This window comes from Mixophyes fleayi, chromosome 12 (assembly GCF_038048845.1).
Source record: "Mixophyes fleayi isolate aMixFle1 chromosome 12, aMixFle1.hap1, whole genome shotgun sequence".
NCBI classification, from domain to species: Eukaryota; Metazoa; Chordata; class Amphibia; order Anura; family Limnodynastidae; genus Mixophyes; species Mixophyes fleayi.
The window spans coordinates 32,391,840-32,413,282 of NC_134413.1; the positions used below are offsets into that span (position 1 = coordinate 32,391,840).

The 21,443-nt window shown below is 41.0% G+C and overlaps 1 protein-coding gene across 1 annotated transcript in view; it reads right to left on the reverse strand.

The window, feature by feature from the left end:
- PELI2 (pellino E3 ubiquitin protein ligase family member 2) overlaps positions 1–21,012 on the reverse strand; it is a 48,306-nt gene extending 27,294 nt beyond the window's left edge. The window contains exon 1 of the mRNA XM_075192870.1: positions 20,456–21,012. Coding sequence (XP_075048971.1) covers positions 20,456–20,532 — 77 coding nt within the window. The 5' untranslated portion in view covers positions 20,533–21,012. The remainder of the gene's footprint in view (positions 1–20,455) is intronic.
- Positions 21,013–21,443: the final 431 nt, after the last annotated feature.

Below are 21,443 nucleotides of genomic sequence, written 5' to 3' on the forward strand. Positions count from 1 at the left end.
CAGCAATTGTCTCCCCCCCCCCCAAAAAAAGAGAAAATCTAGTTTGCCACTTTGAAGGGAGGATTAATAAAGAGCTCCAATCTAAATATGCTGACAGCTTCTTATTGGTCCATATAGCCCAAGTCTTTCAGTCTGAGATGAACAGACTTGGAGGAAACAACTGCTGTATGAAGCAGAAGCTGTGGGGCGGTATGTGCCAGTATGACATAACAGCACTTCTCCGCCCCAATTCTTCACAGCCAGGACCAGCGGTAAGCGGTGGAAGGCAAAGCGGGGGAACGTTATGCCTGAGAGGCGCTCTGCCTGCCTTCCCTGCCTGCTCGTTTACTGGTGCTGTATCCGGCGGCTCCCTGCTCCATTCTGACTGTCGGAACATGATGACGTCACGCACAACAGTTAGCAAGAACGGTGCAAGGAGCAGAGAGGAGTCAGAACACAGAAAAGTAGAGGAAGTGAAGACAGAAGAAACTTCATAGAAAGAAAAAGAAAAAAAAAAAAAAGAAAAAAAAAAAAAGTATAGAACGGAGAGTGACAGAGTAATGAATGAGGGCACAGTGTGAATTAACTAGTCAGAGGGAATAATAGGAGCAGGAACAGGGATAGACAGAGGATAAAAGGAATAAGGGAAGAGAGAGAAGCAGGGTGTGAGGCACAGGAGAGAGATACCTGCAATGAAGATAGGGGCACATAGGAACACAGAAAGGAAACAGATAAGGGAAAGATAAAGTGTAACATGGAAGATAATAGGGAGATATTTTGGATAGGTTTATTATAATAGAGATGACGGAAAACGTAAGTACACAAAGGAGACAGGAGAGACACAGAGGAAAGGTAATTAGACACAGGCAGGATAGCCTATCATTTAATAGGTTTTTTTGTTATACTGTATAGTGTTAAAGTGTATCTAAAATTAATACCACTATCAATATCCCTAAACCTTCAGGGGGTGGGGGGGGGGGGCGCTAGGCGGCCCCCAGCCATTCGTTTCAAAGTAGAAGTTCCATATCAGCACTTCTAAATTTACACTTTGACCACTGACTGGAGCTTTAAGATGGCAATTGCTGTACATTAGCAATCATGCTCCAATTTGTTCTTTACACTTATGTAAACACATGATAACCATCAGGCCACATCTAATAAAACCAGTAAAGCCACAGTTCAACTGACTCAGCTAATTTGTTGGACTCTTCCATCCACTGAAAAAAAAAAAAGGGAAGTTTGTCAATGTTTACAAACTTGTTATTTAATGTCCTACTCTCTTGTACACAAAATGAACAATCTTAGCTGCCAAATACCCAGGAAAGGAGACAAGTACTAAATAAAAAAAAAAAAAAAAAAAAAGTTCAGTAAAGAATGCAGTACTTGCATTGAGACATTTAGGTGTAGAATTTAATATATTAATAAATGTGTAATGGTCATGTTTAGGTCTAAATGTACAACTGTAAATGAAATCAAAATTACCCAAAACTTAACCTTGTAGTGTAAACTTTACATCTGTTTGGTGTGGATGGGCTGTCCAGCCAGTACTACCCTCAATACACACAAGATTACCCAGAGTAATTGCAATCTTAAGTGATCTCCCAGCGTCAACATGATGCCTGCAAATTAGAGGCAGTCACATTTATAAAAACAAATAAAAATAAAAAATATGCACTTTATATGTTCTATCTAGAACTGGTAAAACAGATTAAAAAAAAATAAAAAATGGATGAGTCAGTGGATTCCACTGCTGCGTTATGGGTTTGATTCCAACCAGACCCTTTGCATGGAATTTGTGTGTTTTTCCCAGGTGCACTGGTTTCCTCCCACAGTCCAAGAAACGTTCTGGTATGTTAATTGGCTGAAAAAAATGAATTGTAGAGTGTGTGTGAAAGACTGTGTGTGCGCACTTGTGGGGACATTAGCCCGTTTACACACCAACACTAGAGGGACCTCAGCTGCAGTGCGGAAACAAAATGAGGTTAATGAAGGAGGCCTTCTGTGACAGGATGGACCACCTATGCCACCCTGTCTGCTGCTGGGAACCGGATGGGCTTGCTTTGCCACCGTTCCCTTACATTATCCCAAGTGTGCCCTCTTTCCGTACCCCTGACCTCGTCCTATAGATCAGGGTTGCTATAGATGGATCCACCCTGGCCTATCACACTGGCCAGAGCTGCTGGGTAGCGGGCAGAGCGGTGGTACTGGGTCCAAACCTCAGAACAGCCGGGAAAGGATTAGAGTTGGGTCTAATCTGTAGGTCACAGGATAGAGAAGTTTCCAAGCAGGTCTTTGAAGCAAGTGATGCTTATTTGCTCTTACACTGGTTAAAAAAAAGGTACCAGTGATCATGTCAGATGAAAGAAGGACCACTTTTAATACAAAACAGTGCCGTTTTTAATACACATTTGGAGACCTGTCTTAGCAGGAGGTAATCCCTCCTCCTGTCCCTTTAACCAATCTGGGTTGATTCATGCAGCCTGCATGTAAACCAGCCCAGAGGGGTTTAAACACCTTTAACATTACTGCTAGTGGCAGGGGGAAGTAGGATTACCTTGCTGCGAAGTGTGCCAGAAGAAAAAGGGGAATCACCGTTTCCCCTCTGGAATACACAAAACAGGAGTTAAAAAGAGAGACTGACAGCTTTCTCCGGCCAAAAGGAAGGTAGGAACAGTGGGTTATGATCTAGTCTTTAGGTTTGCATATAAACATCCACTGGCACTGGTGGCAACTCTTATAGCCTGGATAACATTATACCCTGACAATTCAGGAGTGTGGTTCACACACCAGCAGTGATAAGATACAATTACAGGAAAGCGGTATAAAAATAAAATCCACACAGAATTACTTATGGCACTCAAGTCCTAGGAAAACAAGATCAGGGCATAGGGTTCCGATTCCATGCAAGCAAGAAAAGAAGCAGTTTCCAAAGGTTTCGTGCAGCGTGTCACTTGGCAAGTTTTGTTTGCAAGAAAATACTTATGGCGACACACGAAAAATAGAGCCAAAAGTGCGACAAAACCAAACCTGGCAAAAACACTGCAAGCCTATGCGGAGCCTGTTCCACCGGACATAAACAGTGGTTTCTGGAAGTTTTTGAAACACACAATCCTAGATGAAGTAAAATTCACCATTAAAAATGTCAGATGCATTGTACAGATGCAACATCTCTATAACCGGGTCAGATCAGATATTGGTAAATGTGTGTACATCCGTCAGACGCTTTGAGAAACGGGAAGGCTATGGTAACAAGCCAGAAGAGTTACACCTCTGGAGAAAATAGAATATTTTACCATTCCATCAAACAAAACCAGTACCTTTAAGACTCCTTCACTTGCACAGACTATTGGCTGTGGTTTTAATATTTCAAACATTGTGGAATTCAGAGCAATGATGGACGACTATAGTGGAAAATGCACACAACTTCAGGTCTATGAGACATGATGGAATGAGTGGATCTCATCTGCTGCCTTAAAAACTCAAGTCAAAATGGTACAAGGCTGAGCTCTTACCAGTCACTGAAGATGCGAAATAAAATGCACTTCTAGCTTGATGAGATACAACAGGCATACAACAATTACCAAAGATGTTGCCATAGTGTTTTCTTAGCAAGCGAAGACGCTCTGCAGGCACTTCACAAGGACTGAGAGAGCTAGAATAGCTTCAGTACTGCCAACACCAGCAATGCAAAAGTGCAACAGAACTTCTTGCAGAGAAATGTGAAGACTGTGGAGTGACCAAAGAAAATGTCTTAGTGCTTACAAGACTTGCTGCTTTGTCACATTTCAGAGGTAACTATTCACTTGTTCTTAATGCCACACGACTGGCAACATTTTCTGGGAAGAATTAGCCGGATGGGGGCAGTAATACTTTGCAATATTGAAAAATGTTAGGAGGTTATTGCCCACACATGCCGGGACTAGTGGTCAGTGGTCTAACACACTGCTGGTTGTAGTGCTCACATCATTTATATAGCGCCAGCAAATGCCGTAGCGCTTTGCAATTGGTGACAAACCGCAACAAACAATACTGGGTAAAACAGACAAAGAGGTAGATTGTACCTACCTATAGATTGTAAGCTCACAATCTATAGGTCAATGGGAGTCAGATACATGAGGTTAAATCTTCATACTGCATATTGGTCCTGCCAGATTGCAAAGGCTACAGTGTGATTTGTATGCTATGTGATCCAGACACAATGCAATGTTGGCCTGTGGTCAGAGGGCTGTTTTGTGTGAATTGTATAAAGGTTGGTAATAGGGCAGCCTAGTGAGGTTAAGAAATATTATAAGCTTCCCTGAACAGGTGGGTTTTCAGTGAACATTTGTAGACCAGAGGAAAGTCTTATTGTGCAAGGGAGGGAATTTCACAGAGTGGGTGCAGCTCGAAAAAAAGCCCTGTAACCGGGAATGAGAGGATGTAATGAGAGTGGATGAGAGACGCAGATCGGAGGTGTCAAGTTGGGAGATATTTTGAGACAAGTGAGGAGATGTATGTTGGTGCAGCTTTGTTGATGTACAGTAGAAGAATTTTATATTGGATTCGGTAAAAAACAGGCAACCAATGTAGAGACTGCCAGTGTAGCTCAGCAGAGGAATAACGATTTTCAAGGAAAATTAGTGTGGCCGCTGCATGCAAAATAGGTTGTAGGGATTTGAGTCTGTTTGGGGGAAGACCAGTAAGAAGGGAATTGCAAAAGTCAATGCGGGAGATCAGTGCATGAATTAACGTTTTTTGCAGCGTCTTGTGTAAGATGTGTGAATTTTTTTTATATGTAACATGATTTAGATATAGTGTTGATGTGGGGAACAAAGGATAGTTGAGAGTCAAGGACCACACCTAGGCAGCGGGCTTGCAGGGTGGAACTCATGGTCATGTCAACAGAAATAGAAATGTCTGTTAGGTAACTTCTTTTATTGGCTGGAAATATTAACTGCTTTTAAAAGACTGAGTTTGAGTTAGCAAGGACATTCAAGAGGAAATGGCAGAAAGACAGTCAGAAATGTAGGACATCACAGATGGCAAGAGATCAGGAGAGAACAAATAAATTTGGGCTTCATCCGCATAGAGATGATACTGAAAGCCAAAAGAAGCTTATTAGTTTTCCTAGGGAAGTGGTGTAGATAGAGAATAGCAGAGGACCTAGTACTAAGCCTTGTGTTACTCCAACTGATAAAGGAAGTGGAGCAGAGGTAGATCCAGAGAAATTGACATTGAAATCGCAAATAGATAGGCAAGATGAGAACCAGGATAGGACAGTGTCTTGAAGACCTTGGGATTGTAGCATCTGTATGAGGAAAATGCAGCAGAGAGATCCAGGTGAATTAGAAGAGAATAATGGCCTTTAGTTTTAGCAGTGATGAAATCATTGACAACGCAGTCTCTGGAGTGTTGAGAGCGAAAGCCTGACTGCAGAGGATCAAATAGGTTGTTTGAAGAAAGGAAGCGTGTAAGGCAAGTGTAGGCAAGTCTAGAAGCTTGAAGGGGCATGGGAGCGGAGAGATGGGGCGGTAATTTAAGAGATTTTTGGTTCAGAATTTTTTTTTCAGAATAGGAGTAATTACTGCATGCTTGAACAATGATGGGAAGATAGTGAGCGAGCGCGAGAGATAGCGAGATTACAGATTTTAGGTGGAATGAGCACAGAAGACAGGGATCTACCTATCTGTGAGGGTATAAGATAAAGAGGACAGGAGGTAGAGTAGAAACATAGGAGTAGATTTTGCATCTTCATTAGTGAAATCAAATGAAGAGAGGGTGTCCGAGGATGCTAGGAAGGAATTGAGCAGATTGCTTGTCAAGAAAGATTAAACCATTTCTAGCCGTATCTCATCAATCTTGTCCTTGAAGTAGGAAGCAAGATCATGGGTACTGATAATAGTTGGAGGGTTTGGGGTGGAAGGGTTGAGAAGAGATTTGTAGCCGATAAGGCGATGATCTGAGAGGAGGAAAAGAGTGTTAAGGAAATCAGAAACTGAGCATAGTGCCTGTTCTAATAGGAGAAAATGGTTTAATCTATTATAATAGTACTTTGTTGGGCTCCAAGAGCCGGATGGCAAGTAAAAACAGCCAGGAAATAGGTGTTGGATAGAACACTGCTATTGTATGCACCTTTTTACTCAGGAATGTGAAGCTAAAAATCCCCAAAACACTGTCTCTCACAAAGATCAGAAAGCATGTTGATACTCTCAAAAGTTCTGAACGCAAACGACACAGAATTGGGGCAACTGGCAGACTTCCTTGGGCACGACAAAGGTGCACAAGGTTTGAAATATCATACTCAACCCATGGAGTTTTCATTTTACCTTTTAAAACAGATTTCTTCAGACCCAGTTCAGCTACAGAGTTACGAGGATGAGCAAACCCCAGAACCAGAGAGACCAGCAGACATGCATTCTATCAACACTTTTCTTTCGTAAAGGGCGACAAAGTAAGAATCTGGCAATGCAGGACAAAAGCACAAGCAAGGCTTCTAAAGCATTCGTGTTGCACAATACTTTGTTACTCAAATCACTCCGATTTCTGTGTTTCTCCAATATATAATGTACAATTCCATATTCTTTAAGGTTGTAAAATAGTTAAAAGAAAAACCTGGGGGGGGGGGGGGGGCCAAAGCTGTAGAGAAGCAACTAACGTAGTTTATTCATGTAGGGTGCCCAGAAAGTATGATTGTGCCACATCAAAAATGCATGGTTGTGCCCCCATATATCATAGCTGAACTAACTGCCCTAAAGGTTGAAAGTGGTTAGCTGTGAAATTCTCCAAAAGGAACCGGATAACCACCATAAAAGAGAAATACAAATATTTGAAACCAATACACCTGTTGCCGACTATTCAAACACAGTGGGTATAACATGTTTGACTAGCCATGGCTAGGTGTCTGTATGGGTCTATGAATGTCCCAAGATGGCAGAATACACAAGTCTGTCCCCACAATGCAGTCACGAGTATGTAAGTCTTGTGTTTCAGGTCAAATTGAAAACAGAGATAACTGTGGATACAAACAGCTCCTACACATACGTATCCGATTGTCTTGTTCATAGGGTATTCGGAAAGGGGGCGAGACATGTCCCAAAGACAAGGGTGAGTGGAGTAGGGATTTAGAATGAAAGCTTTAATGGGGCAGGGACTGACGTGAATGTCTACATAGTCTCTGTACAGCGCTGTATAATATGAATGGCAGTATATAATTCTCACACTTCATATTACATTGATGAAGCTGTTACTGGATTGCATACCTAACACATTAATAAGAACTTTATCTTTAAATAAAGTTGGAACAGACCAAAGTTATGGTAGGTAACAGTTTTCAATATTGTCTATATTTCAATTGTACACAATTAAAAAGAAATATACTTTTCAGACATTCTAGTATCTGGTAAACTCTCTCTAAAAAGCCTTTAAGTACATACATCCTAAATACCTAACATGTATCAACCCCAGACTGAAAGGGCAAATTACTCTGGTGATTTGGAGAGATTGTAATGATGTATATCAACACTGCAGGCTTAGAACAAATGTTAGCCAAAAATTTCTAAGATTTCTTATTCTAGCTCATTTACTTATTAACCTACACGGTCAATGCTTTGTTACATTTTTGTGCAAAAAAAAAACAAAAAAACAGGATAAACCCTATTGTGGCCAAAGACCAATCATTGATATTTTGATGGCATCAACAGAGACTGGTTAATCAAGATGAACAGCAGCCAAGGGGATGAAAATATTCTGCGGGAACCCATAGCTGTGTGTCAACCAGTAGCCAGTAATGGACATATGAGAGTGGGAAGTAATGTGAAACATCCCACATCTCCCCGCAGCTTTCAACAAGTGATTTGTCATGCTATAAAGCAGGTGCAGCAACTGCTTTGTGAAACTTTCATGGTGGTTGTAGTTTGGTTTCTTGCATAATGTAATGTTAAAGCGAGAGCATGTAGGAGTTTGGATTGTCCTGACATGACTGTTTCTAAGCAAAACCTTTGTTTCCATAGAAACATACAATTTAGCTGCAGAATAGGAACCGCTTGGTCCACCTAGGCTGCCCCTTTTCCTACCTGCATTTCAAGTTTTAGTTTATTGTTTGAATCAAAGGAATTCACTTTATTTTTTTCTTATTATTCACAACTTTGATGGAGAAAACACTGCACGCACATAAGAGAAAAAAAAAAAACACAATAGTATAGTAAGAGAGCAGATAAAATACTGTATCACAGTGTCTCAATACAGAAAAAACCCATAAACGAGTCAATATGGAAGTGTTAGAAATAAGCGATATCTATGCTGCCAAGTATTTCATGAAGTGGGTCGGTCATACACATGTATAACTGGCTTGTGAAACGGTGTTTTAGGACACTTTCTCCAAGCCAGTAGGGAGAGACACCTAGCTAGCTTGCAATGGGAAACACTGTTTCCTCATCACATTAAAAAGGGATTATAGCAGAGCATTCGGGAGGATGTTTCTAAAGAGGAAGCCATGGTGGACTTAATGACAGAGGTATCCAATTACTGTGGCTCCCAAACTAACCCAAATAATCACCACCTTGCTCAAAGGTTGACAGGTGGTTCTTGTGGTGATGTGCCGTTTTTGTTTACAACAAACATGACATTAGGACAATAAAACTCCACTTTGACCACAAGACATTGTTCCAGGAGTCCTGGGTTTCATTTAGACGCAACTTTGCAATCCATTCTGTTATGGGTTTTGGGTATTTTTGGCAACGAGGGGTTCTAGCATGGTCACCCTTCCATAAAAACCATGTGTACAGTTCACCGATGGTAGAATCAGAACTTTTACAGTGTTGACAGAGGCCTTTATATCCTTGGATCAAGCTTCAGAGTTCATGGCGATTTCTTGGACCACCATAGCATCTGACCTGCAGGCAAACATGATGGGACACCCACTCCTGGAGAGATTAACAACAGTCTTCAGTGTTCTCCATTTATAAAGAATCACTGTAGAACGTTGGACTTCAGATTGTTTAAAAATTGCCTTAACCTTTTCCAGACAACAATCGATTCTCTGATTATTGTAGATATCCTTTATAAAACTTGCTATTTATGGATATGAAAGAAGTCAGGATTTGATTTTTTCCCACCCACATGCCACTTTCTTGTTTGGTTTTGTTTTTTTAAACCAGCAATGGGTCATTTGTCATATTAGATTCACTTTACCATATTTTAGGACTTGAGTACTAGATGATTATTAATGTATATAAATATCACATGCATACAATAGTTTTATAGAAGTTGAGAGTAAATATTACTTTGTAAGCTAACTTCATCCCCCATAACCTATGTGTTTGTTATTAACAAGAAAAAAAAAAGTTTCTTAATTCTACGTTTAATATAGAGAGTCTAAAACAAATCTATATCTTGTTCTACCCAATATTGAGATGCAAACAGTACATGAGCCAAGTGTCAGCAGATATGGCAACACTCAAGTAGATGCTGAGCATTTTTCCTGAAGCACAAATCCTATTTCTGTTGAAAGTATGTTTGTTTCCTCTAAAATCACTGTGGTCACAAGACCAAGCACAGCTTTCCTAATCATGTATTTTTTGGTTTTCACCTCTGAGGCTTCAATTCATAGAAATGAAACCTGTATATCCTTAGCTATAGCAGATTACACCAGGGGCTAGATTTACTAAGCTGCAGGTTTGAAAAAGTGGGGATGTTGCCTATAGCAACCAATCAGATTCTAGCTTTCATTTATTTAGTACCTTCTACAAAATGACAGCTAGAATCTGATAGGTTGCTATAGGCAACATCCCCACTTTTTCAAACCTGCAGCTTAGTAAATCTAGCCCCAGGAATTCTCTAGAAAACACCTACCAACCCAGTGTATTCAGATTTCTGTACTTGTACAGTCAGGGTAAATTAATAGCAGTGCAGGAATATTTGCTGCAACATTTTCCACCACGTCATCTGCATTAATCTATATAAACATCAGCATCTAGGTAAATAATGTATTGTCATTTCTAAATAAGCATTTGTCATCAACACCATTTAGCCATCGTTTCAGCTCGACTGACAAAGGAATTCCCTTTCTGGTTTACACAAGATTTAGAATAATAAAAAAAATAAAAAAAAGTATATATTTTTTTTTTTTTTTTTTTTTTTAAGGGAAAAGGGAAATGGCAAATGGTGTCTCTCTGAAATGTATTCATCTCGATCTAAAGAACAGAAAACTGACCCGTTACTGAACTCTTATGTGTCAGCAAAGAGCTAACAGTGCACATAATAGGTTTGTCTTTCTATTTCAGAGCTCAACAGAGGGGGGAAACATTAGTGCACATTGCCCGCCAGCCTGGCTGCAGATGTCCAACAATCTGTGTTTTCAGACTGATCTGGTAAATTCTGATCTCTACAATGGAAAACACAGAGGAGATCTATAAACACAGTGGATTTTGAGAGACAGAAGAGGCCAAGTCAACATTAGACTCCCCCCAACACATAGTTTGTTTTATGATGACAAACAAAACTGGGAGAGGGGAGGTGGTAACACACCCGTGCATGCCTCAAATAAAGCATTTATATAACCATCTGTATAAACTTATATGATCTGTTGCCATGGGTGACGTGGTTCAGAGGCAATGATGTCAGCAATATTAGCTGCAATGCTTTTAAATCACAGCCAGTTAGGACAGTGCCCAAAATAAGTGGTAAATAGCTTTAGCCAATTAAACAATGACAAGTCATGATATACCTACTAGAGTGGGGCATTTGGGTTATACAGAACAGTGCAACATTCCTCCATAACTCTTAAGTTTACAAAACGCTCATTGAACAACATCTGTGCAACAAAAACACAGAGTGAGGACACTGCAAAACTCTTGCACAGTATTTTTAATCACTATTGTGTGTTCTGGTGTCGTGATCAGTGTACTGAAGAGAACGCAGTAGCAAACAATAGTCATGACTTAAAGGACAACTATAGATAATTACAGCAAAATTTTATTTTACTGTTTGTAATTTTTTTTAAATATTAAAATTCTAACAGCTTGATTACATGAAATGGGTGCTCACTTCCACAGTCCAAATACATATTGGTAGGATAATCGGCTGCTGGAAAAAAAACAAAACATAGAAAATAAATCTAGTGTGTGCGCCCATGATTGCCTGGTAGAGGATGTAGACTAAGCTCCAACGGGGCAGTGACTGATGTTAATGATTAAATACTTGTTGTACAGTGGCAGCACGGTGGCTTAGTGGGTAGCACTTTTGCTTACAGCACTGGGGTCATGAGCTCGATTTCCAACCATTGTCTTATCTGTGTGGAGTTTGTGTGTTCTCCCCGTGTTGAGTGTGGGAAAAAATTGGAGTACCTGTAGGAAATTCACACAAAGACATACTAGTAGGTTAATTGGCCGCTATTAAAAAGCCCTTAGTATCTCTTGGTCTATGTTAAGGAATTCAGACTAAGCTCTAAAGGGGCAAGTACTGATTTGAGTTTTCTGTACAACGCTGCGGAATTAGTGGCGCTATATCAATTGCTGATTATATACAAGCATAAGAATAGAAGAAAGACCAACTATGGTAAGTAAAGAAACAGAGGCACCGTGTGAGGATGAAGAGGGACGCACAGTGTAAAGGTGAAGGGGCACAGGGTAATGATTTTTGTACATGTTTTATTTTGTTTGATCTTATTCCACATATTAGCTGTAAATTATTCTTTGACAGAAATATAATTGAAAAATATAAAAATATTATTTTCCCTTGAATTTATGTGTATTATTTTTGCAAACAACTTACCAAGTATTTCTGTTCTGACCTAAATATTTATTACGTTATTTTGAATCAAATACTTAAAAAAACGGGACTGCTCGGTAATTATTTTGGAGGGGTGCCTTGAAACAATTATGGAGACCAAGGGTGCCGCGAACTGAAAAAGTATTAAACAAAAATCAAATTGGAAAATAGATTTTGCTGTAATAAAGCTGACAATTTTAAGACACCCGTCCCACGCAAAAAAAAAATTATTGTGACTGTTGTATAGTAACTGACAGTGGTGTTGGTGCTGGAATTTTTCAGCAGAATAAAAAAAACAAACAAACCTTCCTCAAGTAGTGTAGAAACTCTGCAGTCTAATAGAAGCGATTGCTAGGTGTTATGCGGTATCCTTACCCCATGTTTGCATTCAATTTAGGCCTGCTTACAAAAAAAGAAAAAAAAGCTGCATGATTTTCCCCGGATACCCCTGAACAGACGCATTTTCACCAGCTACACCACTTTTATAAATATTAGCCCAAGTTTAAACAGCAATGTACAAAAGATGCACCCTAAAGGGGATGATTCCCTACGGCCAGGGTACGGATTCACAGGAGAGCTGTTCGAAAACAAGTCTCCCCACAACACGGATTCCTAGATATAATAGTAGCGTATTTTGCTAGCTCCAACTCAGAGGTATATTCATGAAAATAAAAATTACTACCAACAGCTGCATCAGCGTTCCAAGAAAACAGCCAATAAAACCCATTCATATAGCAAAACCTGTGTCATAAAACCCATTAACTTACCCAGACCAGTCTCTTTAGCAATGAAGCTGTTAACATGTCTCTCAGAGGAACAATTGCAAGTCTTATTAGCTCCCAACTGTATTATTTACACTGATAATTATAAAATTGGCCCAAGACCACGCTCAATTACTATGATACTTCTGGGCCATAAAACAAAGTCAATTACCTTAATCCTCAGAGAATGATTATCCTGTTGGAAACCAAACATCTTGAAGGTTTTGTAGATTTTGATTTCTTTAGCTATTGCTCTACAATATTAAATGTGGTGCAATTACAGACAGACAAATTGATTGCTTCTGTCTTGTACATGTTACAGGGAAACAGCCTCATACGTTCAGCTTCACCTTGCCTATAAAGCGTTCAGCAAACATATTTCCAGAAGTAAAAATAAGCTGCTTGCTCGGGTATTAAGTATATTCCAGAAATAATGTACTGGTAAAAAAAGTTAGGTTATAATCCAAATATTACAGAGGCAAACCATGACTCACCAGCAATTGAGGAACTATGTCCTGTTGTAAGCAGGGAGGGGGGGGGGGGGGGGGGGTAGAGGCAAATCTTACCGCATGCAGTATCCAAGGACAATGCACCCAAACAAAGCAAGTCACAACAAGACAGTCATTCAGCAGACATGATTGACGGTGGTGGAAAACAATGCGTCAGGCGTCCTTCTAGAACATCCCATAAATGCTCAATTGGGTTCAAATCTGGTGATTGATGCTATTCATATGTCATAGCCTTCTCAGCGTCATGCTCATTAAAGCATCAGGCAACCACACGTGCTCTGTGGATGATGTCACCGTCATCCTGGAAACCATGTCACCCAACAGGAAACAAATACTGCAGCATAGGTTGTGAAGGTGGTGACTTGGTACAATTATGCAACACCTAGCATTGACCTTGCCATCCAAGGGTCTACCATTTCCAGGAAAGTGCACCCGAAAGAGTAATATACTGTTGGAAACAAGAATTCAGTGCTGTAGTTCTTTAGATTGGTACATGTTCAGTTGTTCCTTTATTGGGAATTAGGTGGCATATGATCAGACCATATTACCTTCCACTACTGATCTGAGGTCCATTGCCTGTGCCCTTTGCAACAATGAACTCACAAATGTGCGATGAGCTGTTTAGGCACTGCAGCTTGACCACCATCTGTGGAGTTCTCCTTAGACTATGATAAAACTAGATACTCTTGCCACAGGCTAATATTTCCAGGCAACTGACTTGAAGCACAAGGTAAAACGGGCAAGCAGCTTCAAATTAATGCAAATACACCCCAATCTTGGAGTATGCACTTCTTTGTTGACAATGCCCCCTCACCCCCCAACATTACATGCTGAAATCACCTTCAACACCATTGCTGGCGAAACATTTGCAACTTGAGCTCTCCGTCATTGATGCTCAGCCAAACGCATCACAAAATCCACTGGTCTCCTCTTGCAGCCATAATTATAGTCAACTAGGACAGTGGTTTCCAAACTTTCAGTTCGCGGCACCCTTAGTCTCCATAATTTATTCAAGGCACCCCTTAAAAATGATTACCGAGCAGTATCGTTTTATAAGCAGTTGGGTCAAAATAACGTAATAAGTATTTAGGGTCAGGAAAGAAATTCTTAGTAAGGTGTTTGCAAAAATAACACATAAATCCAAGGGAAAAAAATATTTTTATATATTTTTTTCAATTATATTTCTGACAAAGAATAATTTACAGCTAATACTAAAGAGGAATAAGATCAAACAATAAAACATGTACAAAAATCATCACTCTGCCCCCTCCTCCTTCATCCACACACTCTGCCCCCTCCTCCTTCATCCACACACTCTGCCCACTCCTCCTGCATCCACACACTCTGCCCCCTCCTCCTTCATCCACACACTCTGCCCCCTCCTCCTTCATCCACACACTCTGCCCCCTCCTCCTTCATCCACACACTCTGCCCCCTCCTCCTTCATCCACACACTCTGCCCCCTCCTCCTTCATCCACACACTCTGCCCCCTCCTCCTGCATCCACACACTCTGCCCCCTCCTCCTGCATCCACACACTCTGCCCCCTCCTCCTGCATCCACACACTCTGCCCCCTCCTCCTGCATCCACACACTCTGCCCCCTCCTCCTTCATCCACACACTCTGCCCCCTCCTCCTTCATCCACACACTCTGCCCCCTCCTCCTTCATCCACACACTCTGCCCCCTCCTCCTTCATTCTTTTGACCCTCCATTGCCGTTTCCGATCACCATTTCCCCTCTCTTTACTTACCATACTTGACTTTCTTTCTTCTGTCTTCTTTTCTGTCTACTTACCAATCCGGCGGCGCCCGGGAACCAGCATCCTCCTCTCTCCCACCGCTTCTCACTGAATATGTCGGACGTGATGACATCACGCCCGACATGTAGTGAGAAGCAAGGAGGATGCTGGGTCCCTTGTGCCGCCGGATTAGTAAGTGGTTTTTTTCCTTTCTTCCTGGCAACGGCACCCCTGGGAGCCGTGGAGCACACTTTGGAAAACGCTGAATTAGGACAATACAGCATTATACATGACCTAGACCCTTCTGGGATGTTATTTTCATCATTAATGCACAACTGTTTTCAAGCCCCTGTTGTCAATATTCTTGGTGTCCCTCACTTACCATATGGTTCCAGGTTTTTTTGTACAATATGTATAGCTCCTATGCTAGATGATACCATATTACAACATGTGGTCCAAAAATGACCACCATGCTAACTAATAATGCAAGCAAGTTGTATGTTGTGGGAGGAGGTTGCTTTTCCTCAGTACTAAAACAAGAGTGACCCAGTCATTGCTGTTCACAAAATACTGATTGAAAAAGAGTTAAACTAGTACTAGATATGTGACCAACATCACCTATCCCAAGATGCAAACTCTGCGTTTTGAATTTGTCCAGTCACTACAAATACACCCTATTGGACTAGTGCTCATGCCCTAGCCAATCGTGGGCCGAGATATTTAGCCAACACGGAAATCACACATTCCGTTAAAGGCCACACTTTCACATAAATAACCAACTGCATGGTAGCAAGACAAAATCCTCTTGAATTGTTAACTATACAATAGCTAACCTACACTTAAATATCTTATAATTTATGTTTTAACAGAATAATACAACAAAAGAAAAAAATAAATAAAAAAATACAGGCATCTTAGCAGGTGAAAAGAATCCGATAACCAGCAAGAAAATTATAACATCTATAATAAAACAAATGAAACTGTGGAAACCCAAACGATTAAGATGGCAGCATCGAGAGCCAGGAATGTGATGCACTAAATCTACATATAGTCACATTTGAACAAATCCATGCAAGTACTTAAAAATTGCAGTGTCATTATTTGAGGTCCCTAAAAGGGGCAGTTTTAAAACAAAGCCAATGATCAAACCTTAGTACTTTTAGAAATAGGTAAATTTGTACTAAAAAGGCTCAAGGCATTTTAATTCTGTTCTCAAGTTTAAAGCAGCAGAAGGCTAGGTACGTATCGGAGCGTTTTCGTCCAATAATTGGGCAAATCAGCCAACATACGTCCATTCGGTCGGAAGTCGGGTTAGTGTCTATAGTGACACGATGGTCGAAAGTCGTTCCAAAGTGTCGATTGTCGGCTCATTTGGTTGGACGTACTGTTTAATATTTTCCGACCGATCATGTAGTGTGTATGCACTCATGACCCCCCTAGAGTTTACAGAGTCAACTCTTTTCAGCCAATGCTAGCGATGAATGTCCCAGTGAATAAATGTAGACAGTGCTGTAGAAAGAAAAATTACTTTGTTCGCTCTGAGACAGAATGTTTCGTTTTAGAGTCACAGAAGCGAATGAAATTTGTTAGGCAAGGTGTAAAGCTATAACAAGGCGGTTTTAATCAGTGGGACTATAATGAATGAATATTGTGCGGTTATTCTCTGAAGACTGGAGGGCCAGATGAAGAGCACAGATCTGAAGGTAGTCACAATGTATATGCATGAATCGTCATACTGATTAAACCTTCAGTCATAGATACAATCGTTTGAGATAACACGTTGGTCAGAAAATTCTTCAGTGTGTGCTTACTTAGCCTGATATACTGAAGGACTGCCAATGCTGAAATTATAATGAAGCAGGTGCAAAGTTGCTCCTGCTCTTTGCTAACTCAAAATCAGGCCGTGTGTGTGTGACCGAAATATATCATATAAGGAAAAGGCATTTTTATTACCATTGGCAGCATCCACAGTATAATGCTGGCTCTACCAGTGTGACCACCAAGAGAGCGGCTCAAGGACTTTTAAGTCCCAGTTTCCCTCCATCCATCCATCAATCCCAGAAGTCCCCTCTGGAGCATGCGACAAGGTAATTTCATTTAGAGATCACTGTGTACAGGAAACTATCCGATTCCAGTAGGACATGAGGTCACTTGGTGTATTGAGCCGGGCTCCTCCTGCCTCATCAACGCTCTTGGTTACTGACCGTGATTAAGAGTATAGGGCAGAAAACTGCAGGGATGTATCATTTTCACTTGTACCCACTGAGAAAGGAGATTTGCTGATGTAGATTCTTGATCTATTTCAGAGGGCAGCGGGGAAGGGGGGCAGCACTCATTCTCTCATTCTCAGTCTATTCTAATATTATCTGAAGAGGCAACAGGAAAATGTAACAGCATACACGACACAGGGAAAGTTGTCCTTCCACAGTAAGCATCTTATCATGGGAACTGCAGGCCTACTGAGGGAGTGCCATATATACACCAACTACCATACATTTCTGCATATGGGGATGTGAACAATGCAGCCATCTGCAGCTTTATTTTTATGCCAAGCAACAGTACCAGGAACATCGCTTAGCGCTATTTTTAAACATACATTTATAAACAAGGCTAGATTTAGTGTAAGTAAACAGTGCCAACCACTTGACTATGCCTGCAGGAGACATACAGCACTATATTTGGTCATTTAAGTAGCAATGTAATGCTTACTAGCAACACTGTTTTGAAATAGCACAGCTGGAACGCCTAAATCCTAAAAGCAACAGAATCTAAAGGGATGAACCATACAAGCCACTTAGTAGTGTGGAAGGCCTCTCCCTAGCTGTGCTAGAGAACACGTCATAATGTACAAAGACGTCATACTCCCAGCCAACTCAGCACCAAGCCAGGAACTCCCAGAACTACGTATATCAGTAAAAGCAGCAGCAACACTATACAAAACTTATTTCCTAGATAGTCTCTACTGAGCAAAACAGGAGAAGTCCTTTACAGATGTTCTTAACAAAGCTTGACGCTGGCAAGAGACTTTTTTATTTTAAAATCTACTGGCGTTTAAGGGTACATGTATATAGGAGTTTTCCCCAAATGGAACACAATAAAAACCACAGGGGACTGACAGTGGGTGACTCAATGGATCTCTATACCATGCGGAAATATCTATGGCTAGAAAATTACCAAAGAGAAGCTGATGCAGAGACCATCTTTTTACTATAACCTCTGACCTGATTAGATCACTGCTACCAACATGGACAGTACAGGGGGCACAGATATTTCCCAGGCAATCGTCTTTAATTACAGGCATTTGGAACACCAGAACAAGTGTGTGAAAGAGCCCAATGAGGGATAAATTGTTTAATGTTTTTTACAGTATACAAAAACGTGAAACATTATAGACATCCACCATGCTGGAACGCTGCACTGAAATAAAAATAAATTTTAAAAAAGCATGTATTTAGGCATCATGTTATTTTAAACATCACTGAGATCTACAGGGAATTGTATTAGATGCTGTTTACTGCTGTTGTAGAGGCATGAGGATAAGCCTTTAGACAATGGACATATGTATGTATACCATACTTGTGCTTTAACCTCCATGTCAAAACTAGGCAGCATTTAACAATGACTCAGGCACTGCAAATGCTACTGAGGACAGGCCATATTCTGCCTGTGCTGCTCTCATATCTTGTGATACCACATGTGACCCTATTATGTCACATGACTCCTGTGCTAAAGTGGTTTTAAAACCCTAGAAGTAATTACACTACTGTATAGAAAGTGGCAGTAATAAAACCATTAAAAGAATGCTTAATTCATTTGCTATTCAAAACCTCCTAAGGATTGTGATTAAATTAGCTGGGTCAATAAAAATTGTGAACAAAAACAAAACACTAGATGCTTTTTGGTATGGGTTGGGTGACAAAATGTTACTAGACGGGCATAATACCTGTTAGACATTTTACTGGCAAATGGTGGTGTACTATATAATATATATATATATAAAAATTTCTTTATTATATATGCCTTTTTTCAAATACAGACAGTACAAGTCAGAAACAGGCTAGTTATCTCCACGATATAGTACCCACTAGTGACTTAGAGAAGCATTTGCTGCTAAAAAAGCCAAAAGCTTTTACATTGCATCATTATAAAACGTCATAGCACTCACCCATAGACTGTAAACTTGCAAGCAGGGCCCTCCTACCTCTCTGTATTATCCAGTTTCGTTTTATTACTGTATTTGTTCCCAATTGTAAAGCTCTATGGAATTTGCTGGGGCTATATAAATGATGATGATGATACAGAGACTAAGAGCTCACATAGTTTTGTTGGACTGGGACAGCCCAGCCAGAAAAATTATTTATCCAAACCTAGAGATAGAACTTACCCACTATGACAAGTAACCTACTCATATAGCTATAAATTTTAGGAACTGCATGACAGCTTGTTATATGAATGTACACTGACAATCCCTAAATTAATGCGGAGGAGGATGTAATAGTCACTTGCAGAAATTAATCCCAAAACTACCGACATAAACTAGTTACAAACAAAACTTGAGAATGTTTAATGAAAACACTGATCAGGACTATATGGAGCTCAAAAACAATTACTATATGTAGGAAATGAACAATCTTGCATGCATCAGGTTTTAAAACTTCTATGGCATAGCACTCTACCATCAACTAGTATTTTTCAAATAGAAACTATACAACGTTTAATCAAAAGGCATATTTGTACAAAGTTGGAGATGTCTATTTTTCTGTAGAACAACCCAAATTAGAACAGATAATTCTAAAAGAAGAGTTTAACTCTGACATTATTCCAATCATGACATTTAATCGTTCCACAGGCATTAGTCCCCATAACTGTAGTTACAATGGAGTTGGAGCATCATCAAGTGTTTTATAGATCATTGTAAACTACTGTGGAAAATGTTAGACTTCTGTGACTAATAGATTTGTTGTCTGCACACACGCAATGCAGAGGCCGATAGGAACAAAGCCAGTGTATCCCAATCCTCCCCCAACACCACATTCAAGGGTGAATCCCAAGTCACACAACCAAAATGTAAGAGTGGGACAGAACATAGATTTATACAGACAAATACATACAAGGAGTCTATGGGGAGTATTGTCCCATGGAATATATGTATCAGACAGTCAAAATGAACCATTCAAAAGATGAGAGACTGTAGATAAACAACCCAGATCTTTATAGTTTTTGTTGTTTACAGAATATATTACCCATCAATGAAAAACAATTCATAAGGCCTGCAAGTGTACAATGCAGGGCCCATAGGATCTCTGTTCTGTATATTACTTTCTTACCACACTGTTCAATGTGTAAGTGTTTTAGCAATTATGCCCAGCACGAGTTAAAAAGGAGTTTTCAAAACATGTTGCCATTGCCAGCTATGCGTCAATGTGTGCCCTACACAGACCTAGTGTACCACAGCTACTACCAATGATGGGACTGAGCAATTGGCCTAAACCATCATGATGCCAACTATCACCTTAGTTAGCACAGCAGAGGGTTGTACCCCATCACCAATAAGATGTTCTGCAGCAGCTGAGTTAGTCAGGTGCTGAACCTAACAAGGGCTTTATAGCCATCAGACCCCAGCTTCTGTATACTGAGAATATATAGACGTGTCCAGTGGGCTGATATGTGGGTCAGTGGGACATGGGCACAAACACACAGCAGTCATGTCAGGGACTCACCCCAGCACCACCAGCTCTCCGTATTTGATGGGCTCCTTGTTGGGGGTGCAGTGCTCCTCCTGACTCGGGGAAAACATGGAGAACGATAAACCCCGGTCCCCCTGCGAGCAGCCACAACCCCCTCCACAGCCGCTAACGCAACCCCCCGGGGAGCTGCTCAGCCGACTTCATACAGACAACCCAGCCAAATCATGTCAGCGTCTCCTCTGTGGCGCAGCTTCCTATCAACAGCGGCCAAGCAATCTCCAGGCCGGCGCGGTCCGGGTCCTTCCAATCAGCGCTGCGGGGAGAGAGCCCCCAACACCACCACCACCCCGGCCAACAGCCGCCCCTGGGCTCGAGGTAAGCGCGCACTCCAGCGCGAGATCCCGCTGCCAACCGTTCCCTAGACTCGCGCTGACTCCGGAGTAGCTCGAGATCTCCGGGAACCCGCTCGGTGCGGTCTCTCTCTCTCCGGATACAGAGCTGATCCCGCTGACCGCACAGGATGCTGCCCCCTCCTCTCCGCCCTCCTGTTCTGAGGCTGCCGAATGACTCGCCAGACCGACCTCCTTCCTCCTCCCCCTCCAGACAACAAATGGAACCCTGCTGCTCTCCAAGTGCCGTGGCAACAGGGCACCTGATGAGCGCCGGGGGGGAAGGGGCGTGGCCTATGCTGATTTCCACCCTACAAACAATCGGCTCATTTTTCATGTGTGTCTCAGAGCAACAAATAAATGCTTAAAACTTATTGTTTCACTGATATTAATCGACTCATTGAACTGTAAAGGGAAGTCAGTGTTTCTTTGATCTTGACCCCTCCGGCCGATTGAGGAATGGAAGCGTCCATGCTGTTATGTAAACATAGAGTAAAATGGGATGGGAGTTCTTAAAGAGGCCGTTCTATTTTTATCTACCAATTTTTCTTGCCCTTTGCACCTGAATGTTTCATCATTATTTTATATTTTGTTTACATTTATGGGAACATATATTTCAGATGTATTATTAA